The sequence below is a fragment of the Equus przewalskii genome, chromosome 2, assembly GCF_037783145.1.
Source record: "Equus przewalskii isolate Varuska chromosome 2, EquPr2, whole genome shotgun sequence".
Classification (NCBI taxonomy): domain Eukaryota; kingdom Metazoa; phylum Chordata; class Mammalia; order Perissodactyla; family Equidae; genus Equus; species Equus przewalskii.
Window position 1 is genome coordinate 29816747 of NC_091832.1, and position 15672 is coordinate 29832418.

Here is a 15672-nt window from a genome sequence, read left to right on the forward strand (position 1 = left end):
AAATGGGCTAGACCCTTGCTATTCAAATGGACCAGCAGCATTGGCATTGCCTGGGACTTGGTTAGAAATGCAGAATTGCAGGCCCCAGAACCCCTACATCTGACTCTGCATTTTAACAAGCTCCCCAGGTGACGAGAGTGCACATTCAGGTGTGTGAAGCACTTTTTTAGGTGAGCCGAATGCCCATCCCCTTAGCGGCCCTGGATGCCAAGGAGCTGTGAAAAGTGTGGGGCTGGAGTATCGGTCTCACATGGAGATCTGCTTATACTGCTGTGTTTGTCCCCAGGTGTGTTTACACCACCAGCTGGGGATCCACGACAGCTGCGGCGTGCAGTATACCTTCGGCTGGCCCGGTCTGCTCGGAGGCGTCGCCTACATCGTGCAGATGGTGCTTCGGGTCGACTGGACCAGGAATCCCATGTGGGTCACTTGGTTAACCCCCTTAACACCCCCATCCAATTCAGGAAGAAATGTGCCCAGAGCCCTTAGCTGGAGCGTCAGGTACTCAGCAGGCCTCAGGGAATATTTGTTGGCCGATTTATCCAGAAATTCTGCCCAGCCTCCACCTGTTATGGAGTCATCACCTCTCCAGGCCACTTCTTTTAGAAAAGGGAAGCTTAGGGGCAGGACACAAGCAGGCAGTCCCCAGGTCCCCCAATTTCGGACAGAGCAAATCAGTCAGGCCCACGCTGGTTGAGTCCGTTTTTCAACCCCTGGTGGTTTAGGTCATGGTAAAGAGTGTGCCATGGAGTCAGACTGGTCTTGACCTCTTACCGGCTGGGCACGCTACCTAATCTCTCTGAGCCTCAGCCTCCTGATTCTAAGTGAAGATAATGATAGTACCTCCCCGCATCGGGTCCTTGGAAGCTACTTGAGGCCAGGCGCTGTGTGGTTAAGAGGATTTAATATGTTCATGTAGGAAGATGCTAAGCACGGTCCATCCCTGAGGCCAGAGAGGAAAGGGGCTTGGCCGAGGTCTCGCTGTGAGGTGGGAACGTGGGCCTCTGGACCAGTCAGGTCCTGTGCCCTCCAGACAGTTATCAGTAGTGACTGGTTTGATGCACCAGAGCCCTGGGTGTCACCTCTTGGGGGTTGTGTGAATGTCTTCTGCATCTGGCTCACATACGATGAAAGAGTGACTTGGGCACAATACAGGGATGGGTTTTTCCAGATGAACTAATATAGTGATAATAATATCACCGATGATAATCACTACTGTTTATTGACGGCCTTCTAAGTGCCAGGCTACAATCACTACATGCATCGTCTCATGGAACCCTCACAAATGGCCTATTGTTATCCTACTCTAAGAAAGGGGGAGTTGTCTGCCCAAGGTCACTTGGCTGGAACCTGGTTGGAAGGGTGGTGAGCGCCTGCAGTGGGTGATGAGGAGCTCATCATGTTGGGAGGTATCTCAGAGAAATCATTGTGGGCTGGAGCCTTTAGAGCTCCGACAAGAGAGATGACCATAGCCCTGAATTATAGGAATCATATATGGGTGGGTGAGACATCCTTCCTTGAGGGGCTTGGGATGAAGAGGATCTCACTCGGGGGTGGGGTGGTTACGGTCTGTGTGACGTGAGGCATGTCAGTGATGGGCTCCAGTGCTGTGTCTGCCACTGTTCTAATGGCGGTTCGATTCTTAGCAACTCTTTTCCTCTCTCTGGGCCCCTGAGTCTCCCTCTGTAAAATGAGGGTTGTTCCAGCAGGGTCCCAAGCCCAGATGCTGTAGGGGCCAGGCAGGTAAGGGAGAAAATGAGACCAGCGAAGGGAGGCTGAGAAACCGTGGGCAGTTGCTCTCCAGCACCAGGCAACTCTTACTGTGCAGGGACCCAGGCTCAGTGTCACCAGACCTAATGACTTTTCAAGAGAAGCCAGAAATTGAGAGTTGTGCATGTACTCTCCCAAGCATTGGCAAAAGATTCAAAATCATTAGAAACATTGTGTGGGCCAGATTCTGCTCATGGGCTGCCACCCTGTAACTTCTGGACCACCGACCCTGCTGGCTCCCAAATTCTGTGATTCTGCGGCTCTCCTGGAGCAGTGGTTCTCAACAGCATCAGCATCACCTGGGAGCTTGTTAGAAATGCAAATCCTACCCTACCCAAGACCTACTCAATTAGAAATCCGGGGGTGGGCCCAGCGGTCTGTGTTTTAACAAGCTCTCTAGGTGATTCTCATGCATGCTAGAGTTTGAGAACTACTGGCCTGGAGGGAAAAAAAGTCAGGCAGCCAATGATGTGCTGCTAAAGGCTTAACCACTGGCTCTCCAGGAAAACAAAGTCCTGACTTAGAGCATTTGCTGATTTCTCTGGTGCAAATGCTCCCACCCTGGCCGATTTCAAGCATCAAATCAACATTACTGAACGTGGAGTTGGGAAGAGAGGAGAACAACCGGTCTGCAAGCCCGTGTGAGCTGGCTCCAGCAAACCTCTGCAAGTCCATGCTCGTCAGGATGAGACAGCTGAGGACCAGGAAAGAGCCCTCTCTCCTCTGCAGGAACCTGGCAAAGGGACGGACGTAGTAACAGAGATGATCTCTCTCCGGGAGGCCTTTGGTCTAGTGGAAGTAAAGGGACAGGCTTCAGAACAGACAGACCAAGGTCACGTTTACCAGTCGTGTGACCTTAGGTGTGATATTCAGACTCTCTTTAAGTCTCAGTTTCCTGTCTGTAAATGGGATAATAAGATCTATGTCCCAGGGCTGCTGTGAAGATGCAACAACGTATAGTAATTAAAGGGCTCAGGACAGTGCTTGGCATGGAGCCAACATTGAACCCATGGCCGCTTTCTTAATGACGGTGATGGAAGCTGCTGCTTCCATAGGAGAGGCATCATATGTAGTAGAAAGACGAGAAAGGACTGAGCTGGCAGTCAGAACACTTCATGTGGCGTGTGGATCGGCTCCTTTATTAGCTCGGTGTCACTGGGCAAGCCAGTTGACTTTTCATTCATTCCCCAAACGGTATTTGCCAATTTCCTATGCAGGTGAGCAAATGTGAATGAGTCAGATGCTGTGCTCAGAGCCGGGATGGAGCATTTTTCACAAATTGTGGGATTTTAGGTGGTGCGAAGACACACTTAAAGAACACTGACTCATGTAGTGCAGATGCTCTTTTTCAGTTCTCATTCAATCCTTTGATGGCGTCAGCGACAGAGTCTCCACTGGGTGCTGAGTGTCTCTGCACCCTTCTGACCCCTGCTGGCTTCCGGTTTGGACGACAGCAGAGGAAACCTCAGGCCGAGAGATTTTAGCAACATTCTGTTTTCTTTTTCTTCTTCTTTTTTTTTTTTGAGGAAGATTAGCCCTGAGCTAACTACTGCCAGTCCTCCTCTTTTTTGCTGAGGAAGCCTGGCCCTGAGCTAACATCTGTGCCCATCTTCCTCTACTTTATATGTGGGACACCTACCACAGCATGGCATACCAAGCTGTGCCATGTCCACACCTGGGATCCGAACCTGTGAACTTAACCGCTGCACCATGGGGCTGGCCCCGCAACATTTTGTTTTCATTGTATCTCTTTTTACTGTGACTTCCCATTTCGCTCCCATTTACACTAGTGACACAAAGTTTTCTTTTAAATACATTTATTTAAATATAAAAAAGTCTATTTAAAGAAAAATATTAAAAAAAAAAATAGTATCCCTGGAATGCCAATATGGGTAAATTTGTGAAGGTCCCCTCAAGTGCTGAAACTTGGGAAAGACCTGGCCAGCCTCTGCGGGCAGACACATCTGCCTGGGTTGAATCCCAAGAGCCACCCATTCCAAGCCATGTGACGCTGGAACCCTTGGTTCACATTCCTAACCTGGACCGCCCATTTGTGAAAAGGGGACACTAACAGCTTGCTCACAGGGCTGCTGTGAGGATCTTGTGAAATCAGATGGGAAAGCATCAGCCGAGGGCCTGGCACGGGGGCCCCACCCTGGATGGGACTGTTACTGTGGCCATTTCTGCTTTCACACTGCTTCAGGACAGAGTGAATCGTGGGTGGGTGGTCAGCAGATTTGGGTTTAGCTTCTATTCTGCCACTTAATATTGCCTTTATAAGAACTTTTTTGGTAGTATAATCTACATCCAGGAAAGTGCAAATATCATAAGGGTACCACTTGGTGAATTTTCTGACACGCATGTAACCAGCAGCCAGAACTCCTCCGTGTCCCATCCCAAGGGGACCACTCACCTGACTTGCGACAGCATCGCCACTGTTGCCTGCCTTTGTCCTTTCTATGTGTGGAGTCGTACGGGAATTCTGTGCTCCTAGGTGTCTGGCTTCTTTTACTCAACACTGTGGTTGTGACATTCACCCATCTTGCTGACTCTCTCTATCGATTGTTCATTTCCATTGGGGTGCAGTGTTGACTTGTGCTCAGGTTTAGTTTATAAAGGTGACTGAGTGATGACACGGAGAGGTCAGTGTCATCGACAGGAGAGTTAACGTTACTCACAGTTCCCCTGGAAATGCGAGACACAGCACCCACGCAAGGTCACACACAAAACCTCAGCACACGCAGGGACCGCGCAGCAGAGAGTGGGGAACTGAGACCATGCTTTAGGACTGTAGTGGAGGGGCGTAACGAGGTGGGGACGTCTTCTATTGGTCAGAATGTGAAAATTCATATGATAGAATTTGTGGTTGTGGGAGTTGTAAGATGAGTTTTGTGCTTCCACGAAAACTGACTTGCAAGAGAGAGAGGTAAACAGCTTTGGCCCTTAGTTTGGCCCTGCGATAAATGAGTGCCAGGTAGACAAACACAGAACCTAAGAAAACACAGTTAAAATAAGTGTTTCAGGGGCCAGCCTGGTGGCATAGTGGTTAAGTTCACATGCTCCACTTCTGTGGCCTGGGGTTCACAGGTTTGGATTCTGGGCGCGGACCTACACCACTCATCAAGCCATGCTGTGGCGGCGTCCCACATACAAAATAGAAGAAGATTGGCACAGATGTTAGCTCAGCAACAATCTTCCTCATCAAAAAAAAAAAAAAAAAGTGTTGCATTGTTTGAATACAGCACAATTTATCCATTATTGATGAGAATTTGGGTACTTTCCAGTGCAGAGTTGTTATGAACATTCTAGCATTGCTGCTATAAATACTAGCACTTTCTTTTGGACACACAAATGCACTCCTGTTGAGTATATGCCTACAAGTGGAATTGTCAGATCATACCGTATTCATACAGTCTGCTTTAGTGGGCACCAGCTTCCATGGTGGTTTGCGCCAATATAATCACCAGTAGTGCCTAAGAATTCTCTTTATCCCCCATAGTAGCTAATGCTCTATATTTTCCTTCTTTTTGATTTTATCCATTTAGGCATCAAACTGATCTTAATTTTAATTTCCCTGGTGACTAATTAAGTGGAGTACTTTTCACATGCTTTTTGGACATTTGAATATCTTCTCTTGTGAAACGTCAGTTCATGTTATTTTGCCCATTTTTCTATTGGGTTGTTCTGCCTTTTTCTTATTGATTTGTAAGAATTCTTTATATATTCTGGATATAGATCCTTTGTCAGATACACGTATTGTGAATATCTTCTCCCACTTTCTGGGTCGTCTTTCACTTTCTTAATGGTGTCTTTTGATGAACAGAAGTTCTTAATTTTAATATAGTCCAATTTCTTATTGTTCTCTTTCTGTTTAGGTCTTGTGTGTCCTGTTTAAGAAAACTTTGCCTAGTACAAGGTCATGTGGCTGGCCTCCCAGGGCCCCTTAGTTGTTTACAGTGCGGTCCTGGGGTTGCCTTGAGGTGGGGGGCAGAGAAGTATGTTCGGCGGGGTGGGCAGGAGAGTTGAGTCTGATAGCCACGCCGTACCCCCCTCGCCCTGACAGAAACAAAACCTTCATCTCTAATGGCCCGATGAGGAAGCTTGGGGCTCTGAGATGTTCCGTGACTTGCCCCGGGTCACGTAGCTGGTGACAGCACTGGGATTTGAACTTGGGTTTTCTGACTCCTGGTCTAGTTCATTATCCACAGGATCCGAGGATTGAAGTAGCCCAAGAGGGTCTGGGAGCATGCCGCCCTCACCCCCACCTCCCGCCCCTCCTGCATGTCTGCCTGGCTTTGTGGGAACATGACGGGAATTTACCGCCCGGGGAGAAGACACTCCTTCTCCTGATGGCCCTTCCTGACAGCATTACTACTGATATAAACATCCTCTTTGACGCCGCCCGAAGGTGACCCTCTCTGCCCTGTCATTTCTAGGACCGACCAGCAGGTGCTCATTTACGTGGGGATGCTGGCCTGGGTCGTGGCTATCGGCATGCTGTCTGGTCTCCTGACAGGTCAGTGTGAGAGCACCCTTCTGCCGCTGCCCGGGGCGCAGGGTCCGGGTCCAGGGTGCACCTACCCCGTGGCCGGATGTGTCTGTGCCCATCTGAACTGACCCCTCAGCTCCAGCCAGAGGGAGCACAGGGCCTGGAGCTGGATTAGGAAACAAACACAGGGTCACAGCGTTTCAGAATGGACAGGCCCTCCGAGGCCACCTGCTGCAGCCGCGGACTCTGAGAGCCAGGGAAGGAAGAGGCTGTCCTGAAGTTACAAGTAGGGGTGACTGGTGACATTGCAGCCTCTTGAGCCCAGGGCTGGAGAGTTCACCCAGTTTTGTACAGAACGTTAAGGAAACTCTTATGCCAAAAGGTTCACCTTTTATTCCCTGGGGACGCTGGTACTGTTACTCTGTTCAGTTAAGTATTTATTCAACATCTAGGATGAGCTGGGCACTAGTCTCAGGCACCAGGGCCACAGCGGTGAACAAACGAATTCCTTGACTTGACGGAGCTGATAGTCCAGCTGGGGAGGTGGGTTTGACAATTAATCAATCAATCAATATTTACTATGTCAGATGGTGCTAAGTGCTATGAAGAGAAATAAATCAGGTGGGGGAAGATAGAGACTGTGTGAGGCTGGGGTGCTCTTTTAGGAGGGAAGGCCTATCTAATAAGTTGACCTTTAAGCAGAAACTTGAATGGAGAAAAGAAGGGAGACAAACCACATGTTTATTTGGGAGAAGAGCATTCCATGAAAAGGGACAGCAAGTGCAAAGGCCCTGAGGCAGGAGCATGCTTTGCAAAGTTTGGGGAACAGCATGGAAGTCAGTGTAGCTGATGTGGACGGAGTGAGGGGGAAGAGTGGCAGGGGTGGAGGACAGAGTGGTAACAAGGAGCCAGATAATTCTGAGAGATGGGAAGCCATTGGAGACCTTTAAACAGAGGACTGAAGTATGTTTTTGCTCCTACAATATGACAGAACAGCAAAGAATCTTGGAGAGTTACTCATTTGCCATCTTCTATATGCTAGGTGAAATATCCATTCTGTGCAGAATTTTTCATTTTTATTCTACAAGCAAACAGCTTTTATTGGTTAGACACTCATATTTTCTGTCCCTAAGTGGGGAGTGAGTGCAAAATAAGAGACAAAACGACATAAGCAGACACTAAAGAGTTGTGTGACCTTGGGTACATCACTTTACTCGCTCTGGGCCTTTTTCTCTGTAAAATGAAAAGATCTAATCATTTGGCTTCCTTTCAGCTCTAAAACAGGCACGAAGGCACTTTCTGGAGTTACTGGGTCACATTAGAGAGTGAGATCAGCTAGATTCACTTTAATGTGCTGATGGGCCTCAGCTTTTGACAGTCTGAGTATTAATGAAATACAGATGGGAAAATGCTCCCTCCCCAGGTTTACATTCTGTCCACCCATGCTGGCCGTCCCACCCTGGGTAAGGCTGCTTGATTGAGCAAGTGAAATACAAGGCGCCCAGTGTTTGAATTCAAAATTAACTGAGCATCCTGGATTTTATCTGGCAGTCCTGCACCTGGGCTCTCACACCATTTGCTATTGTCACTGCTCCTGACAAAGTGACACTGACTTGCACTGCCTTGTAAAGCACCTGGGAGGGCTTTTCTTATGCTTTGCTGGAGTCAAAAAAAGAGAACAGAGGCAAAGACACCTATATTATTCCTTTAAGAGTTCAGGCTAATGAGCTTTTGTCTTTACATGTTGCTTTGGACACGAGGGAACTGCTGATTAACAAGAACGTGCAGGGGCCGGCCTGGTGGCATAGTAATTAATTTCACATGCTCCGCTTTGGTGGCCCAGGATTCGTGGGTTCAGATTCTGGGTGTGGACCTACACACCACTCATCAAGCCATGCTGTGGTGGCATCCCACATACAAAGTGGAGGAAGATTGGCACAGATGTTAGCTCAGTGACAATCTTCCTCAAGCAAAAAGAGGAGGATTAGCAACAGATGTTAGCTCAGGACCATTCTTCCTCACCAAAAAAAAAAAAAAAAAAAGAACTTGCACAGTGGAAGGGGAAAGAGTTCCCCAAGCAGCCAAGATAGCACTAAATTGACTTCCAAAAGCTGAGCGTTTTACTCATTAAGAGACCCCGTTATTTGGAGCCTGTCTATACTTATTTAAGAAACAATCCTATCAAGGATGGTTATTGGGTTTCCCAGTTCAGGCAGATTAGAAATAGCAGAGTTGAGGTGGGATAGCTTTCTAGAGTAAGGTGCACTGGTAGAAGTTCGAAGTGAAAGCAGACAGCCTAATAGAAGAATAGAAATTCTTAGAACATGAAAAGCTTGGGCTGCTGGGGGAAGAGGCCAACGACCTCAACATCTAGGTGCCTCTCCGTGTTATGCAGCACATCTCATGAATGGTTGTTCCTAGCAATGGTTCTGATTAAAAAAAAAGCAGTCTAAATGTGTTCAGTGTTGTCTCACCAGACAAGAAAATATATTTTAGATGGATTTTCATCAGTGATGAGTAAGCCTCAGCTATCTGGAGAATTCACGGAGGCGACAGATCATTTCTGAGTAACGCTAGCTAAATGAGGTGTGCCGACTGCACTGTACGTGCCGATATCGGTCAAAGGCAGGCGCTACAAAAGGGAAATATGAATAAGCAGACGCCTACTCTTGTTCACCTTACTGTTTAATACATTGAGACCAATCGTCATTAAAAATACACAGACAAATCTATCAGCAGTATTTCCCTGCTTCACGTGAAAGGTTAAGTGCTCACAATGTATCCTGGGAAATTCCGCAGACTTTGCACAGCTGGGGGATGCTTAGGGCCAAGCTCTCTGGGCAGAGCCTGGACGGAAGAAAAGAACAGGCACAAAAACAAGTTGTTATAAACTACTTTCCTAGCTACACAAGTGGAATTTTGAGCTGAGGTTGGCAGGAGTTTATTGGAGCCCTTGTCGCTGGATCTAAAGGGGCGCCTAATTCAAGTCGCTCTCCATGGTAGCTCTTGTGTTTTAAATGGATCAGCTTCTAAGTGGGAGCGGTGCCTGGCAGTGCCCTTCTGTTCCGTCTTGGGACGCGTGTCAGATCTTTTGGAGATAATTGCTCTTGCCAGTTCCTTTTAAAAGATGTCCACAGAATTAATTAAGCTGGTCCAGGAAGGACAGCGCCTCCATTTGTCTGTCTCCTGCTTGTGGAACAAAAAAGGATTTCTTTTGATACCATAGTTGACATAGGATATGTTGATTAATTTTGAGATAACAAACGCTGTCCTCCAAATATTTAACATTTAATTATGAATTTAAACAGGTTTAATCTTAAAACTCGAAATATGGAAAGCACCTCATGAAGCTAAATATTTTGATGACCAGGCTTTCTGGAAGGTAAGATTTTTAACCTATTAATGTCAGAGATTTTGAGTGAATGAACTTAAAAAGATATCTGGGTATATATGTTAACTTGGTGTTTATGCAAGTAACATAAAAAACAAACAAAAATGAAGTAAGAGCATTGGGGGAGGAGCAAATCCACAATGCACGTGTGAGTGTGTGAGTGTGTGAGAGTCTGTGTGCGAGTTGGTGGGGGTGGGGAGGTGGTAAAGGTTACTATTTCCCTGATGCCTCAAAGTCATTGAGGGTCAGGGACGAGAGAACTGTCGCTGGCCACGCGTCTCCCCATCTGGAGTCATCAAAGTGGGCAAATAGTTTGACGTGAAGGTGATCGAATCGTGCAGGGCAAGGGCCAGAAGGAGCTGCAGGGGCCAGCAGGCCCAGTCCCCTCATCTCACAGCCACTCCGAGTGGAGCCATGACTGTCCACGTTCTCACAGGGAGTGAGTAGCAGAATTGAATCTAGAACACAACTCGTGACAAATTATAGCGAGCGGACATAAGAAAACTTGCAGTGTAGGAGTCTAGGGTCATTTAGCCAAGGGACCTAGAGCTCAAACAACTCGGCTGCCACTGGGGGTCTGTGCTACATTGTAGCATTTGTTGTCATGACGGGGCTAGGAAGAAGGTCAGGGCTCATTCCCTGTCACCCCACTGCCCTCCTCCCTTTGACCTACACTCACTGTTCACAAGGCACTCGGAGGCATGTCACCTTAGGTAATCTTCCAGTTGATGCTGAGGTTGCCTGGGCAAGCAGGGGTCAATATTGCCAAGTTATAAATGGGAAGTTGGGGCCGACACAGTTCAGGCTAATGCCAGTATCATACCTTTCTGAGTGGCAGAGACAAGACCAGGAACCAGACTTTCTGAGTCCCAAGCCAATCTTTTCTCCACCCAGCATGCCAAGATACTGACCACGAAAGGGACAGAGAACCAGCCTTATTATGGGCATTGGCATTTGTGTCTATAGGAGCAAAACAGAGAGAACTTGCCTCTTCTCCTTTTCCTCCTCCTTCATCTCCATTTTTTCCTCCTCTTCCTCTTCAAACAGCTTTACGAGATATAACTGACAATGAACCGCATATATTTAAAGTATATCCATTTGATACATTTAAACTTATTTATACGTCCACGAAACCATCACCACAATCAAGATAATGAGCATATCCATCACCACCAAACAATTCCTCGTGCCTCCTTGAAACTCCACCCTGTTCCACCCCCAGGCAACGACTGAACTGCTTTCTGTCCTGTGATTAAGTTATCTATAATTTTATATAGATGGAATCATACAGTGCATGCTCTTTTTCTGGCTTCTTTTACTCAGAGTAATTGTGCTGAGAGTCATGCACGTTGTTACACGTAACGTGCCTCATCTTGCACTAACTTCTCTCTAGCCCTTGGCTCTTGGCTTCTCCCAACAGCTGGTCTCTCCCAGTTAGTCCCCTGCAAGAGTTCTTGCCCCTTTAGCAGAAGCGGGGTAATCTAGTGAAAGGACTCAGAAAACGGGTCCATCCATTCATTCCACAGTATTTATTGAGCAGCTACTCTATACCACGCACTCTGCTAATTAACCAGGGATATCACAAATAGGACAAATATCTGGCTCAATTATTTGAGTTGCAATAAGTATATGCTGAATAAATGAAGGAAATCTGAGGGACCCCATCTAACACCAGCCCCTACAGTAGCAGGTGAAATGGAATGAGGGTGTACCCAGAATTAGAAGACGTGGCTCCCACCATTCTGCAAGGCAGCCTGTAGGCGCGCTCCTTGACCTCTCTTACTGGGAAAAGAATAGTAGTCTTTGTTCCTTCACTGGGTTGTTTTGAAGATCAAGTGAGATAAGACCTGTAACTACATTCTGTGAAATGCAAACCACATTCTGTGAACGTGAAAGTGTATTACTCGGGGTTCAGCCGACCACGAAGGAATGTGTAAGCATAATAGCTGTCGGTTTTTGGAGGCCTATGGTTTCTGATTTTGTGCTAATTCCTGTTCAACATTATCTGATTTTATCCTCACAACAACCCTGCACAAGAGTAAGTATCCCCATCTTAAAGGAGAGGAGTAACTTGTCCAAAATGACAGACCTAGGAAATGGAACAGGAGGAATCTGAATTGGTGTCTGGCTCCAAAGACACAGCACGTGTGTATGTGTTCGGGCAGCTGCTGGAGAACAGTAATTGCTCCCCCAGTCTTATGATTTAACTTTTTGACAGCTGAGTAGACCCGTTTATTCAGGAGTATGACACAGTTTGCATGTGAAAAGCCGAATAGCCATTAAAGAGGCTAGAATTCAAACTGCCAAAGCTGATAAAGCCAGTGATTTTTTTTTTTGGTAAACCATCCCATAAGACATTTTAAACATTATTGAATGGCCTTATTGCATTTCATAGAACCAGACGGCTGGGGATTGGCAGGGACATTCCTTCACTGGCTGCCCAGCCCATGCCTGGCACTTCCTGGCATGGGGCACTCACCGCTCCCCAAGGGTACCCATCTCATCCTTGGATGGTTCTGTTAAGATGCGCTCATTCGTTAATTCCATTAAATGTATTACCTAATATATGACAGAGCTCTTGTGTGGCGAACTGGAAAGACAAATCTAAATAAAATATGGCTCTAGGTCTCAAAGAGCAGCACGTACCCATCCTCTAGCTTCCTCTAGATTAGTGGTCCTAAAGCAGACACTGACTCACAGAAACTCAGCTTAACACAATTGTTCATGTGTGGTGTGCCTTCACTAAGAGAATAAATAGCTTCCTTCAACTCTTTATTTGAATTTAATAAGCCATGGATTTCATTTCATGCTCTCCAAAGCACAAGGACCCATTGACATCCCCTTATTAAAATTAATTCCACAGTTAACCTTTCTGAAGAAAGGAACTTTTTTGCCATTCTACTGTGGACAAGCCCCTGTTCTGAGTATTGTTTGGGGCACAAACAGAAAAACTAGGGCTTTAACCACTTGAAGGACCAGATGTTTGTATGTGCTCAGCTCTATCAATCAGATGCTAAATGAGATGCTAAATAGGTAATCCTGGCAGTAGCTACTGGAAGAATGTGAGGAGGGGGAGGTCATGAGGTTGGGGAGGTCGGAAAATGGAACTTGAGTTGTGTTGGATTTGGCTAAGACACAGGAGGTGAAAGGCATTCCAGGCAAGGGCAAGACTGTGAGCAAGAAGGGGAGAAGCTTGGAGCGACCTGGCTCAGCAGAGTGGGTGCAAAGAAGGATGCAAGGGGGGCTAGAGCCGCTTGAAGCATCCTTCAGGCAATTGGAAGCCCCCACAGGTTTAAGTGGGGAAATGATGCAATCAAGTGAGCGTCTGAGAGCTGAGTAGAGTGACAGGCTCAAGCACCTAGGATGGATTCTGAAATGAATGCAACAGGCCGAGGATCATCCATTGGCTTCTGAACAAGTATTTTCAGTTTATTTTTAAAATGATTTTATCGCCAAGAAACATAACCACCACCGTTGTGGCACAAAAACACAACAAAATGTGTTGAGTTCCTCCTGCTGTTTTATGCAAAATTCTTAAAACCTAGCCTTGTCACACTGGTATCACCCCTGCTTCTGATTTAAATAAATGTTCTAGACACACAGTAAGGGTCCAACAAATGCTCGTTCAACCCAAATGAGGAGAGCTAGCTTTCAAAGCAAAGTAGGAAAGCAGATTGGGAGCCTGCCACCAGACTCCTCCCTCTCGGAGAGGCCCTGGGAAAAGAGCATCGTTCTGGGAGGAAGATTGAATTCTGGTCCCAGCCCAGCCACTGGCAGGCCGGGGCCCTCAGGCAAGTCACTTTACTTCTCCTTTACTTGGAAAATGAGATCCAATTCCACATTCTGGATTCAGACAGATGTGGGTTCTGCCACCTCTAGCTCTGTGATCTTTCAGTGCTTCAGTGTCCCCGTCCCTGAAATGGAGATGATAGTAATGTCTCACTAGGTTGCTGCAAGGACTTAAACGAGATAACGTGTGTGAAATGTTAGCACACTGATCCATAGAAAGCACCCCATAAATGTTAGCTACTCTAATTTCCAGTTCTAGAATTTTGTGATCCAACCTCCTCAACATGCAGAGATGTCGTACGGCAGGGTGTATATATGGCAAAACCGAAGAACTCAGGATATAGTCAGCTTGCAGAAGAGAAGACCCAAAGGAGACCTCAGAACAAACGCTTGAAAGACTATCTTGTAGAAGAGGAAAAAGATTTTGTCTATGCTTCTCCAAAGAATTTAACCAGGCCCAGTGGGTGATACAGTATAAATTGCTAACAATTTGAACTATCTGCAAAATGGAATGAGCTACTTTCACATGGTAGTGAGTCCCCTGTCACTGGAGGCATTCAAACAAAAGCCAGATGACTATCAAGTATCAATGTAAAGAGCTATAGGAAATTAGATCTATCTAAGAGCTCTTCCAATTCAGATTTTATGAAAGCACCTCTAAGGCCTTTGTGATGAGAATTTTGATGAACTTAAGTTTCAAGATCAAGCCAGAATCGATATGTATCCAAATTTTAAGAGTATAATGGTTCATCTGTAATAAAAATGTTTACTTTGCTTTTACAGTTTCATCATCTGGCTACTGGATTTTAAGCAGAAGTATCCAAGAAAAACAAGGCCTGTTTGAAAACAAGACAACTTCCTTTCATCATGACCCGCCTTCTTTTTGTGTGCAACAAACACGTGTTACAGCAGACTCTTATGTACAATGAGAGGTCAGAGGTAGATTTGATATTAAAAATAAAAGACCAAAAACTTGTTTAAGCGGTAATTTCATAATAGCCTTAAACAAATGTTTGGTTTCCTTAAAGATGATGCTATCAATATTTTCTTGGGTACAGACACATAACTAAGGTTTTGGTTCAATTTTATTGACAATTCTTAGATTCTTTCTCATGCTTAATAAAGTCCACTACCCCGTTAACTCTCATCTACATCAGGAGAGTAGATGATACCAAATGGGAAAAATTAAGAACTCACTTATATTTAGTCCTATAATGCAGACATTACATTTTTATTCCAGCAGTTCCACAAGGTAGTTCTTATTCCCTGAGCACATTCTGAATTTAACTGTGGGGAAAGATGTCACGGTCAATTGTGGAGATATATTGCCTTATAATTTAAAAACTAGTTCTATAACCTTGAGGAAATCATTCAAATTACCCTGGTCTAGGCTCCCTCAACTGTAAAAAGAGAAGGTGGACTTCAACCTCTAAGAACCCCTCCAATTCTCACCCCCTAATGGATCTAAAACTCGCCTGAGGGATTTGCTGTGGGATGACAGCAACACAATCAGTTCTCTGAGTAGTGTCTTAATAACCAGGCAATATTCAAAACATATGCTGACAGACAACTATGGCCGAGATGGAGAAGAGTACCTCAAATTTAAATCATCTAAGAGACACTTGTGTTTGAGGAAGGGCTAATTGCAGCAAGTTTCAGGAAAGAAAACATTTCAAGCTGTAGTTCTAAAGAATGCATATCCCACAGTTAGCTGGTTCATTAAAAAAAAATTCCCATTTTCCCAAGGTGGGGACCCTGGGGGATAACAGAGTTCTAAAGAGGGACAGACTATGAGAATTCCAGTAGCTAATGTCTATAGTTATAATTGACCTTGCTGGTCTATTTTGAGCTTAGTGCTTCAGTACAGAGAGACAGTGAAAATGTGAAATCCAATTTATCATCAAACCAACAACAAAAAAATCTGTCACCTGAGTAAAGACTAGTGTCAAGTCCCTATCCTTTTCCTCTTTCCTTCAGTGGTGGATGTGGAGAGACTGTCAGCGTCCCACCAGGCCCATGTGTCATGGCTGAGTTATCACCACCCCCTTCCACCCTGAATCAGTGGCACTGAGGAGCCTGGCGGCTGGATCACAGGGCTTCTCTCTCTTACGATATGTTCACTCACCCCTTGGGAGACCCTCCAGAGCTGCTCACACCGAAATGTTTACAGAATTTTTGGCAAAACTGTATAAACCAAACACAAAGTATAGTGAGAAAGAATTCTGACCACTGA

General features: G+C 45.9%; 1 protein-coding gene and 1 long non-coding RNA gene across 7 annotated transcripts in view; one reads left to right on the forward strand and one right to left on the reverse strand.

Annotated features, from left to right (window-relative positions):
- Window positions 1–14415, forward strand: part of RHCE (Rh blood group CcEe antigens) — a 46709-nt gene extending 32294 nt beyond the window's left edge. For 3 of the 6 annotated variants that reach the window (XM_008532687.2, XM_008532686.2, XM_070610675.1), the window contains exons 7-10: window positions 287–420; window positions 6207–6286; window positions 9568–9641; window positions 14223–14415. In XM_008532687.2, coding sequence (XP_008530909.1) covers window positions 287–420; window positions 6207–6286; window positions 9568–9641; window positions 14223–14249 — 315 coding nt within the window. In that variant the 3' untranslated portion in view covers window positions 14250–14415. Of the gene's footprint in view, window positions 1–286; window positions 502–6206; window positions 6287–9567; window positions 9642–14222 lie in introns of all 6 variants that reach the window. The other 3 variants (XM_070610677.1, XM_070610676.1, XM_070610674.1) reach the window with 1 other exon arrangement.
- Window positions 13054–15668, reverse strand: LOC139081972 (uncharacterized). The gene is made up of 2 exons (XR_011537553.1): window positions 15565–15668; window positions 13054–13564 (listed from the first exon to the last, which is right to left on the reverse strand). It is a non-coding gene; the product is annotated as an uncharacterized lncRNA (long non-coding RNA).
- Window positions 15669–15672: the final 4 nt, after the last annotated feature.